Source organism: Bacillus rossius, chromosome 16 (assembly GCF_032445375.1).
Source record: "Bacillus rossius redtenbacheri isolate Brsri chromosome 16, Brsri_v3, whole genome shotgun sequence".
Lineage (NCBI taxonomy): Eukaryota > Metazoa > Arthropoda > Insecta > Phasmatodea > Bacillidae > Bacillus > Bacillus rossius.
The window spans coordinates 42,385,952-42,398,685 of NC_086343.1; the positions used below are offsets into that span (position 1 = coordinate 42,385,952).

The window sequence follows — 12,734 nt, forward strand, 5'->3', positions numbered from 1 at the left end:
GGGCATCACAACGGGGTTTGAGCTTATTGTTGTGCACTGTGCCACGGGCCATATTCAAAAGAAAATATTGTTCTTTCACATATGTATTATTAATTTAATTACTTGTGTAAATAGTTATTGTTACACAATGTTATGTGAGTATTGTTTTAGCTGTGTAAGTAAATATTTCTGCTGGTATCATGCTTTTCACACCTTGGTTTGACATGCATAATTATTTGTTACAAATTATTATTTGATTAACTAAATCACACACCGCATTATAGTTACGAGCCCATGAGTATGTAAATATGTTAAGTTCAATTAAGAGGCATGAATATTTCTCGATCGGAGTGTAGCTGTGGGTGACTGTGGTTCAACAAAGTAGCATTGAGCTAGGTCTTATTCGTATGCCGTGTCACTTTCGCATGCCAGATACCTACCTCAGACTACACACGTCCATTGGGACAATTAGTTAAGCAGATTAAACTACTTACTATCGGCAAGCTTCAATTTTAAGAATTATTTAAAATCAAAGTTTGTTGTAAATGTACGAGAAAACAATTTTAGTACATTTTTTTATTCAAAGTATCTACAATGTATTAATTCGTGTGGAAAAGAGTTATTTCATTTGAAATCATACCTGCGTCTTTACTATATGTACTCAATTATTATCTCTTGTTCTTTTAAAAAATATTAGTAATTTATCTCTGTGTATAACTAATAAGCAAGAAGTTTCACTTCTGTCTCGCATGGACTCCACGCACACATTTGTTTATTTAACATTTACGTTACAAGATGCGTAATAACAGGCGTTACATAAAGCTAGTTTGTGATTGTAACTGGAATAGACTCATCGTTGAAGCCCGTGCGCGACTGGTGCTCACGCTTGTGCAAGCCAGCACGGCTGTCTCGCGCCTGCACGGCTGTCTCGCGCCTGCACTGCTGTCTCGTGTCAGCGAGGCAAAAGTTAATGCATGCGGAACAAGCATGCCATTTTGGGAGGTATGATCATAGTCGCTGAAATAACAGTATGTCCTGCGCAGCTGATTCAATTTGGCAGTGAACCCAGTGTTGGAAATGCATCACAACAGCTGTTATAAGCAGTTGACTTATTTTGTACAGACTGTATAAAGATGGACAGTGAACTAACTTTCCACATAATTGTTTTTGGCGAAGTAATATGAATAGGCCTATAACTGACTTAATTTCTCACCGACGTCACTGTTTTCATGAGTGTAAATGCGTCAAATGCAAACTGCTGCCCCGTCCACAAAGACTTGAACTTTTTTTTTTTGATAAATTGAAGGTAAAAGAAGTCCAGGCATATAAAATGTAATTTAAATTTAAAAGGTAGCATTCAGGGTGTTTATTGTAAGTTATTTGTTTTCGTACACTGCCGATATAATTTTTAAGCTTGTGCTTGTATTTAATAGAAATATTAGTTTGGTATTTTCTTTAAGGTGAAAGGATTTATGACTTGTGTGCCACCTAAAAAAAAACAGTCGGGTCAATGTACTGTTTACATAATATTTACGTAACTTACAAAACAAAGTTGCCGTTTTTAGTTTAATAATTTTTTTTTACTTGTAGTTCTTACAGCCACTTCGTTAATTTTCAAGTTCTTAATTTTTTATTGACTTTGCTAAATTTGATGTTTTTTTCAGTTTTTGGGATGTAAACTCAGTTAAGCTCACTATAAATTTAAAATATTTGTTTGTTTTGATGTCTGCCACACGGTGCGCGCGGTAGAGCAAGCTCCTGCGAGGTCGCCAGGGTTGTTGGTTGTCGCTCCAGTTAAGGGAACAGCCGACAGTGTCCAGGGGGCTCGGACCCCTCCGAGACTCTAACCCCAATGCTGACATTGTCTGCGTGTGCTTGGGGATGTGACTTGTTTCCCCCTTGTACCTCACCCTGTCAGGCACGCTATAATAATACTCACGTGGGCTCTTGTAGAGTCTCTCACGTGGTTGGGTTATTAGGGAAGAACACAAGATATGCGAAGCTGGTATTTATTGCACGGCTCTACGTGACACGTACCTCAAACAATAATTACCATTACAAAAGTATAGCTGTGAATCGCCTCGCGGCTAACATAATACATAGAGAACCTTTTAAAGAAGTAGTATGAAGTATATATTTATTTACTATTTTCTGTATACCTTTTCCTGCTAAGTGGCTGTTACACTCACCAACGTGCGTCGAACAATCATCTTTGCACACACACACACACACATGCATACATACAAGAGGAACTTTGGTAATCAGGCTTGCGAACTTAAGCCAGTTGCCTGGTTGTCACCATTATACCATTGCCCATTGTGTAATAGTACATTATTTCTTTGCACTTTCAATTTGTGATACTGCATGCAACTTATGATGGTTAATTTTTTTATTTTCATTAGAAAATATACTGTGGGATAATATTTAGTGAGGTTTGACAACTACATAACCATAATGGCATGTAGCAGTTATCCAATCCTTGTGAAAAGGCAGTGCACCAGTGTTTTAAAATATTACTTTTTTGCTCAAAAACGTAGATGAATGGAGGAAAATGAAAGTGTGTTATTTATTTATTACTTTAGTTGTGTAAGAAAAAGCAAGACTTGTGTTGTTGACTGTGTAGGTACTTGAATGACGTGTGTGCCCAGAACTGCGTGGTGTAGTTCCAGTCGTACACGTGCGCACCGCCCACGGTGCTGGCCTCGTGCGTGGAGAACGTGTGGCTGCCGCGCCGGTCGCGCAGGGACAAGCCCCACCTCACGGAGGCCCTGTGGCTGTTCTGTGGCGCGCACGGCATGCGTGTGTGGCTGCCCCTGTTCCCCCGCGATGCAGACAAGCCCCTGTCCTTCATGAGCAAGCGCATCATGCTGCCCTTCCAGCTCAGCATATACCCCCTCGGTGAGCGCCCGCGAGCACATCTTCAAGGGCCGAAGTCGCACAGTTCAGCGAGATTCGATAGTTTTTAACGTAATTCATGAAAATATCAACTTTATTGTGAACACTCACAAAGTTTTCTACTAAATATGGCAATTGTGTGTGCTGATCGATGCCATTTCTGTGAGCCTCACATGATATGACATAGATTTACAACGTAAGACAATTATTGTGATACCAAAGTATTTCAATATCTCGAATGTAGGGATTTTTTCTACAACAGCACCAATCGATACTAAATATGGATGGCACAAACATGATACTTTACTGTGTGTAACAACACATTTTATATCTTAATATATTTAGGTGATTTGTGTAAAGGCGGGATGGGTTTGTTTACAATTAAATCTACTACAGTGTGGTCATGCTACCTTTTTTGACATATATTGAGAAACTAAAAAAAATGCTGTCTTTTCAAGTGAAGATAATTTTAGCTTCCTGGGAAGCATCCAAATAAAAAGGAAATTAATACTGAATTAACATTTGTTTACAAGTGTAACGACTACACATTTATATTTATATCAGGTTCCATGCTATATTTCTTTTGGTACATGACGTGACATTGAAATTGTGTTTGTTTTTGAAGTGGAGAAAATTTTTGCTTTCCTGAAAACATCCTAAAAATGTGGATATGAGTACTGATATAAATATGTTATTATTTGTTTATATTTTGTATTTTAGTTATTCTATATTTTAGGTGGTCAATATACAACTGTTCGAAGTATATGCGTTTCGCCCTGTTCTTTTGTTTACCTTTAATTTAGTTTATTTTATAACCTCTAAAAACAGGAACATTGGGTATATTTTGCTGGTCAGATGGTAGGAGTTGATATGCTGCTTTATTCAACAGTAACTATGCTAGTTTGTTGGTTCAGTTTTATGATGGCGTAAAGAGATGTAGGCCTAATTGTTTCAGACATTGTTGGAGATGATTTCTGTTTCTTAAAACTTGCTACTTATAAACTGTATAATACAAATTTTAAGGAATAAAGGAAAAAATCAACGTTAGTATTAACATTTCCAAATTTGGTTAACTGTTTTACACTTATTATTGTACATAGCTTTTAGGTTTTTACTTTTTTTTTGCACAGTTTTTGTGCATTTTTAAATCAAAATGTTTGCACCGCGTTTAACTCATTTGGTCAGTTTTATTCGTGTTGTGGAGTCCCTACCCATCAGTTACAGTCCAGTATCCAAGCACTGCAGCCAAGCAACTTGTAACCACTTTGGAAATGACGACCTTAAATAATTAAAATTCTTTTATGCAATACAAACTCAAACATAAAATTTAACTTAATTTAGGGCAATTTCCTATTTAATATTATATCAAATTTAATACAATCTTGAACATAAATATTTCACAAACAGCAGCACAAGACATTCCCCAGAGATTTTTGTTTGTCACTAAAGAAGCTGATAAATAAAACTAAAGAAAGTAAGGAAGTGCAAATAGCACTCTAGTGTTGTATTCTAGTGTTACCTAAAGAAATATTTTCATCGGCTTTAAGATATATATTGTGTTGTAATGTCAAACGTATTAAGTAATGCATTGTCCACAGCTATTCTGTTTGAGGATGCAATCCTGCTGGGCGCGGAGAACGACACGATGCTCTACTCTTCAGACTCCAGCTCTCCGTTCTCACTGCCGTTCTGCGTGCTGGAGAGGACGGTGGGTACTGCTGCTGTCTCGGCGCAGCTTACGCCCCCCTCTCGAGGCGCGAGAGTGCTGCCCTGCCTCAGAGCTGGCTCGGCGGTGGCAGGGCCTTCTCCCGGCTAGCCGGGCCACTTCACCCCCTCCCTGTCTCGGTCGGGATTAACACTTTGACTGCTGCGTACATCATAATTACACTAGATAGTTGCTAAATTTTGGTTTTGTTTGTTCATATTCAATTCTTTATAAGTTTGCACTTCATTTACACATTACTATAATTTTTTTCACAGACCATTAGTTTTTCAGTGTGTGCTAATCACTGAAACACGGCACAGCACGAATCATCTGTCCTTGTCTTGGCATTGCTGCAGTCGTGGCAGTGTCTCTGCAGCTAAGAGGGGCGGGGTGAGGCGCAGTGGTGTGTGGAGTCGGAAGTTGGTCTGTGGCTCTGAGGAGAGGTTTTCTTCTCTTGATACTTGTCCAGCAATTACTGTACCACGTGCAACTGGAAATCAGCTAATTTAACATGTTTTCCATTTTTAGTCACGCACAAAGCATGTGCATTCAGAATCATGTTAACTAAATAAAATAAAAAAAATTTCTACCACTTCACAGTTTTTTTCACACCTGCTAAAAATTGAGTTACATGTCAGTTTTTTTCCACTTCTCCCATATTTTGTAATCATTCACACAAGAGGGCTTTACAACTTGTCTTTTTGTCTTGTGATGAGTTTTTCCATTTTCTGTCATACTGTCATCATGTATTGTTGTAAGCATGTCGACATCACGCCTGTCATGCCACTTCAGTACTGTCAGTGTGTGTGTGTGTTTGGCTACAGTTTCAACCTTGGCTCTGGCATTACTTTTCTATTTTTTCGCACAGTGCCGCATGCATTTGTTTTATTTGCAAGCAAAAAACCAATTAATAACAGACTTGTGTACCAGTTGTCAACAAAGAGAGAGTGGTCTTGCTGAGATATGGTGAAATAAGTTAATTTACAATAGCTCCCGATATGGCAAAATTCTCTGGATTGGCTACATTTGTTTGAGCTCTGCAATAAATGACAAAAGCCAGAATGTAACCGGTCTCACATCACACAAAACAGAAAATTTAATACCAAAACGATGGACTTTTATTTTTATGTACTGCTGGAATGACAAGCGGCCCTTAAACAACACAAAGTCTTACAAATCAGTTCCATACTTGCTGACCTTTTACGTAACCTTTAAACTGAATTATATTTATTAATACCTAATCTTTAAAACCAAATTAAAATACATACTATTTAAAACTAACATCACCAATTACCAAAACTGAATTTGATTACCAACTTAACCAACTATATTACTCAAGAAAGCCTAAATTTTAATTACATGATTAAATTAATTTAAAGACTATGAAATACATTGCAATTTTATTTCATAAAAGGTAAATAATTTAACATAGTGTTCTTTGAAAAAGTTTAAAATCATTTCTGCCCAGCAAGCACTCCCATACCAGGATTGGTGGCTCTCAGTTCATGCTGTTGGGTCTCGTCTTTAATAGTGTGGATGTGGGGCGGGGGAGGTCACCACTTCCCCGGCACCACTGTGGACATCCAGCAGTCGGTGCTTGCATAGGCCTGCTCATCTGTGGCAGAAGTCAGAGGCCATTTGTTCTGGATGACGCTCTCCTTAAAATGGACTAATTGGATGCCCACTCGGCTGGAAAACAATATTATTAATTCTAATATAGTTCTCTTTCAAAACAGTGAATTAAGAATTAGACTTTGTCTGAAGTTTGAACATTTTGAGTTGTGATGAATTGAGTTTGTTAAACATATAATCAATCTCAGGTTCTTATATGGTTGGATCAAACCCAGTGACAAATAACACTTTTTTTTTGTAAGTTTTTTTTGGTAACCGTTTTGAGTGTTGGGGTATTTCTAAGACCCACTTTTGTGGCACTTACTCTTGATTTTAGTTTATGCTTTGAAACTGAGTTCCCGTTGGGTTTAGTCTTGCGCACGTGTTGCTCCAAGGTGGAACCCTCGCTGTCAGTGTCCTGGTTGTTTTGTTCGAGCTCATGATGATGCGATTTCCGCTGATATGACAGTACGTCAGTGGTCAAGGTAGTGTAATGAAAGAACGGTCCTTGAAATTTAATAGGGAGGTGCGAGTACCCGATATTTTCGGGTACGGTTCGAATCCACAATTAACCGAACCCGGAGTTGTACGTACATGGATTCGTACACTATTACGAATATTCACAAAAGTTATAAATTAACTTAATACGGCTCAAAAATACTAGCAGTGAAAAATAAAATAAGGCTACTATTACGTAAGTATTTATAATATGATGTATCAAAGAAAGATATGTAAATTAAATAATTAACACAGTGACATTAAAAGAATTTTGAGATTTTGAGAGCTTAAACTATAATTACTAATTTCGTCGTATAGCAAACTATAAACCAAAAACAATTACATACCTACAAGAAAAAAATGTCTGGGATATTTATTGGAGAAAAAATGGTTTCGTTTGCTGAAACGTTTATAAAACTGAGATTTCTCTGTGGCGTGCAGTTTATTACGTTGGAGTTGGAGAATCGAATATGTTTTGGTTTTCATATTTTAAAGTGTTTATTATTAATTAAGTTTACATAATTATAAACATTTCAATCTCAGTGTAATAAATAATTGCCAGTAGTTACAGTTAGAAAAAAGAGAACACACATTATTTTTAAATTAATCAGTTATTTTTAATTATTCTGTGCTTAATATTCGGAATCGGATTCATATCTCAAATATTGCCAGGGATTCAAATCGGATTCGAACCGAACTGAAAATCAAGGATTCGCACATCCCTAAAATTTAATTTAATTAGAATTATGGTCATCATCATTTATACATTCATACGTGATAAATGCAAACACACATATTAGACACTGTGAATGCTATCTTATGTACAAAATTATTTACATTTAATTTTTCCAATTAGACTAGCCAGTGGATCAAACAAGTAATTAATTGTTCAACTAGCTCCTAACCAAATTGCGTGCTAACAACTGACACAAATAAGCTCACCGAACAAAAAATCAGTCACCCCAGTGTGCACGCACAGATGGATCGCTGAGCCTGTACCGATGGCGCAGTGAACGAGTCCCGTGCTCAACCACATGCACACTGCCTCTGCGTGAGCACAAGGCAGTAGCATCAGTGAGACACTGTTGTTCCAAGTGGACAGTGTATGTATAGTGTACATGCTACATGGGTGGATCTAAGGACGTGACAGAGTGGCAAAAAGAAGCAATAGTGATTGGCTGTGTCCATGGGCATACTGTGCGTGATGTTGTTGGATTTGTTGGTGTTCACAGAAGAATTTTTCTCTCTCTTTTTTTTTTTTAAATAATTGATGGTAAATATTTGAAAGTTAATTTGTTTTGCCATAAATATACAGATAATCTAAAGAGTCTTATGCATTTGATCAAGCTTTAAACATGCAATTGGGTTATGCAGTTTGTTAAATGATTAATTACTTGTTTGACCCATTAATCAGACTAATGGAGTCATTGTTAATTTAGTTATATCAAATTAAAAGTAATTAATTTTGTACCTAAATTTTAATTCATTGTATCTAATATAATAGTTATGTTTATATTTATCATGGATTAATAAATAAAAATTGATGATCATAATTATTATTAAAAAAATTACAAACACCATTATTTCAGTACATAAATGTTTCATATTGTGACTCACAAATTAAGATTGACTTGAATTTGGATTGCTGTATTGGCATTTAATAATTGTAACTTTTTTAGCTTCAGAAGAATCCACATTATTAAATTACCATACGTGGGATTGTTTATGTATATCACAACTCGATCAATACAGTCTTTACACAAATCTTGCTGGGCAGTACTGAAAAGTTAGCAAAATAATAAAGCAGTAGGCCTACTTATCATTTGTCTTTTACAAATTACAGTGTGCTTAAGTTAGAAAATAATGCTGTATCTTCAGGTAATGTTTTCTTGAAGAGAAATGAAGGTAGAAAAGAATGATTTTGGCTGATGCTTGTTGCTGCAGAGCCAGGTGTACCTGCACCAGGTACTACGCCAGCTGATCCGACGTAACCTGGGGTACCACGCCTGGGAGATAGCCCGCAGCTGTGCCGCTCTGCCCTACTTCCCCCACTCCCTGGAGCTGCTGCTGCACGAGGTGAGTGGCAGCCTGGGGTACCACGCCTGGGAGATAGCCCGCAGCTGTGCCGCTCTGCCCTACTTCCCCCACTCCCTGTAGCTGCTGCTGCACGAGGTGAGTGGCAGCCTGTGGTACGACGTCTGGGAGATAGCCCGCAGCTGTGCCGCTCTGCCCTACTTCCCCCACTCCCTGGAGCTGCTGCTGCACGAGGTGAGTGGCAGCGTGGCGTACCACGCCTGGGAGATAGCCCGCAGCTGTGCCTCTCTGCCCTACTTCCCCCACTCCCTGTAGCTGCTGCTGCACGAGGTGAGTGGCAGCCTGTGGTACCACGTCTGGGAGATAGCCCGCAGCTGTGCCGCTCTGCCCTACTTCCCCCACTCCCTGTAGCTGCTGCTGCACGAGGTGAGTGGCAGCGTGGCGTACCACGCCTGGGAGATAGCCCGCAGCTGTGCCTCTCTGCCCTACTTCCCCCACTCCCTGTAGCTGCTGCTGCACGAGGTGAGTGGCAGCCTGTGGTACCACGCCTGGGAGATAGCCCGCAGCTGAGCCTCTCTGCCCTACTTCCCCCACTCCCTGTAGCTGCTGCTGCACGAGGTGAGTGGCAGCCTGTGGTACCACGCCTGGGAGATAGCCCGCAGCTGTGCCTCTCTGCCCTACTTCCCCCACTCCCTGTAGCTGCTGCTGCACGAGGTGAGTGGCAGCCTGTGGTACCACGTCTGGGAGATAGCCCGCAGCTGTGCCGCTCTGCCCTACTTCCCCCACTCCCTGGAGCTGCTGCTGCACGAGGTGAGTGGCAGCGTGGCGTACCACGCCTGGGAGATAGCCCGCAGCTGTGCCGCTCTGCCCTACTTCCCCCACTCCCTGGAGCTGCTGCTGCACGAGGTGAGTGGCAGCCTGTGGTACCACGTCTGGGAGATAGCCCGCAGCTGTGCCACTCTGCCCTACTTCCCCCACTCCCTGTAGCTGCTGCTGCACGAGGTGAGTGGCAGCCTGTGGTACCACGTCTGGGAGATAGCCCGCAGCTGTGCCGCTCTGCCCTACTTCCCCCACTCCCTGGAGCTGCTGCTGCACGAGGTGAGTGGCAGCCTGTGGTACCACGTCTGGGAGATAGCCCGCAGCTGTGCCGCTCTGCCCTACTTCCCCCACTCCCTGGAGCTGCTGCTGCACGAGGTGAGTGGCAGCCTGTGGTACCACGTCTGGGAGATAGCCCGCAGCTGTGCCACTCTGCCCTACTTCCCCCACTCTCTGGAGCTGCTGCTGCACGAGGTGAGTGGCAGCGTGGCGTACCACGCCTGGGAGATAGCCCGCAGCTGTGCCGCTCTGCCCTACTTCCCCCACTCCCTGGAGCTGCTGCTGCACGAGGTGAGTGGCAGCCTGTGGTACCACGTCTGGGAGATAGCCCGCAGCTGTGCCACTCTGCCCTACTTCCCCCACTCCCTGGAGCTGCTGCTGCACGAGGTGAGTGGCAGCCTGGGGTACCACGCCTGGGAGATAGCCCGCAGCTGTGCCTCTCTGCCCTACTTCCCCCACTCCCTGTAGCTGCTGCTGCACGAGGTGAGTGGCAGCCTGTGGTACCACGTCTGGGAGATAGCCCGCAGCTGTGCCACTCTGCCCTACTTCCCCCACTCCCTGGAGCTGCTGCTGCACGAGGTGAGTGGCAGCCTGGGGTAACACGCCTGGGAGATAGCCCGCAGCTGTGCCTCTCTGCCCTACTTCCCCTACTCCCTGTAGCTGCTGCTGCACGAGGTGAGTGGCAGCCTGTGGTACCACGTCTGGGAGATAGCCCGCAGCTGTGCCTCTCTGCCCTACTTCCCCCACTCCCTTGAGCTGCTGCTGCACGAGGTGAGTGGCAGCCTGTGGTACCACGCCTGGGAGATAGCCCGCAGCTGTGCCGCTCTGCCCTACTTCCCCCACTCCCTGGAGCTGCTGCTGCACGAGGTGAGTGGCAGCCTGTGGTACCACGTCTGGGAGATAGCCCGCAGCTGTGCCTCTCTGCCCTACTTCCCCCACTCCCTTGAGCTGCTGCTGCACGAGGTGAGTGGCAGCCTGTGGTACCACGCCTGGGAGATAGCCTGCAGCTGTGCCGCTCTGCCCTACTTCCCCCACTCCCTGGAGCTGCTGCTGCACGAGGTGAGTGGCAGTGTGGCGTACCACGCCTGGGAGATAGCCCGCAGCTGTGCCGCTCTGCCTTACTTCCCCCACTCCCTTGAGCTGCTGCTGCACGAGGTGAGTGGCAGCCTGTGGTACCACGCCTGGGAGATAGCCCGCAGCTGTGCCGCTCTGCCTTACTTCCCCCACTCCCTGGAGCTGCTGCTGCACGAGGTGAGTGGCAGCCTGTGGTACCACGCCTGGGAGATAGCCCGCAGCTGTGCCGCTCTGCCTTACTTCCCCCACTCCCTTGAGCTGCTGCTGCACGAGGTGAGTGGCAGCCTGTGGTACCACGTCTGGGAGATAGCCCGCAGCTGTGCCTCTCTGCCCTACTTCCCCCACTCCCTTGAGCCTCTGCTGCACGAGGTGAGTGGCAGCCTGTGGTTTCACGCCTGGGAGATAGCCCGCAGCTGTGCCGCTCTGCCTTACTTCCCCCACTCCCTTGAGCTGCTGCTGCACGAGGTGAGTGGCAGCCTGTGGTACCACGTCTGGGAGATAGCCCGCAGCTGTGCCTCTCTGCCCTACTTCCCCCACTCCCTTGAGCTGCTGCTGCACGAGGTGAGTGGCAGCCTGTGGTACCACGCCTGGGAGATAGCCCGCAGCTATGCCGCTCTGCCTTACTTCCCCCACTCCCTTGAGCTGCTGCTGCACGAGGTGAGTGGCAGCCTGTGGTACCACGTCTGGGAGATAGCCCGCAGCTGTGCCTCTCTGCCCTACTTCCCCCACTCCCTGTAGCTGCTGCTGCACGAGGTGAGTGGCAGCCTGTGGTACCACGCCTGGGAGATAGCCCGCAGCTGTGCCTCTCTGCCCTACTTCCCCCACTCCCTGTAGCTGCTGCTGCACGAGGTGAGTGGCAGCCTGTGGTACCACGCCTGGGAGATAGCCCGCAGCTGTGCCGCTCTGCCTTACTTCCCCCACTCCCTTGAGCTGCTGCTGCACGAGGTGAGTGGCAACAGCCAGCGTGTTTCGAGCTGTGCCACGGTTGGGTTGAGCTCTTTCCACTCTTAACGTCCCATGTCATCTGTTTCATCTTCCTCGTTTCCTTTTGCCGCTCGTCTTGTTGTTGATCTGTGCCACAGGTTGAATCACTGCACTACCAGGGTTTCCAGTTTGCTCACAGTTCATGGTTACTATCGGCTTTCATTTCAGTACAGTCTGTACTGTTTGCCAAATAAGTGTTATTGCAGTAAGTTTCTGTATGTCATTATGATTGCTAAGCATAGCACACTTCTTAAGAGAATTTAAGCGTGTAACTTTAATGCTATATAAATTATTGATTTAAATGAAAAAAATGTAACATACTACAGAAATTTTGTTATTCATTGCTGGACATTTTGATTTCCTAATGGGCATATTTCGTGGAAACCAACACTAATAATAATTGAGTAGTTTCGCTAAACCAGAGTTTTTTTTGACAAAGAATTCAAGCCCCATTTTTGAGTTAGCTGCCGGACTTTTAAATCTTGGTATTCTTTTGTATTTGTTACTAAAGTTATGACTTAATCGAAGCCTGATACATGATCTTAAGGGCTATTGTAACATATGTGTCCAACTTTACCCCAGGATATCAACTACACAGAGTTGATGCAGTCTGGATGGTGTATATCTAACTGCAGTAGTTTTTAATTTACATCAAATTATATTTTGTGTAATACATTAAAATTGTCATTTGTTTCATTTTATATGGTATGTAGGAATACAAGTATAAAGTGTGTTATAGTTGTGTGTAATTATTTGAATATGCCAATAGAAATCATATTTAAATTTTTAAAGTTAGTTTAGTATGTTATTCATAAATATATACATATAAAAATAGGTAATATAATTCTATACAACTTGA

General features: G+C 43.4%; 1 protein-coding gene across 1 annotated transcript in view; it reads left to right on the top strand.

Moving 5' to 3' along the window:
• The window catches only part of LOC134540113 (guanine nucleotide exchange factor subunit Rich), a 98,771-nt gene that overhangs the window by 41,625 nt on the left and 44,412 nt on the right, over positions 1–12,734 (top strand). Inside the window, exons 12-14 of the mRNA XM_063382614.1 lie at positions 2,643–2,877; positions 4,473–4,582; positions 8,633–8,764. Of these exons, the coding sequence (XP_063238684.1) occupies positions 2,643–2,877; positions 4,473–4,582; positions 8,633–8,764 (477 nt within the window). The remainder of the gene's footprint in view (positions 1–2,642; positions 2,878–4,472; positions 4,583–8,632; positions 8,765–12,734) is intronic.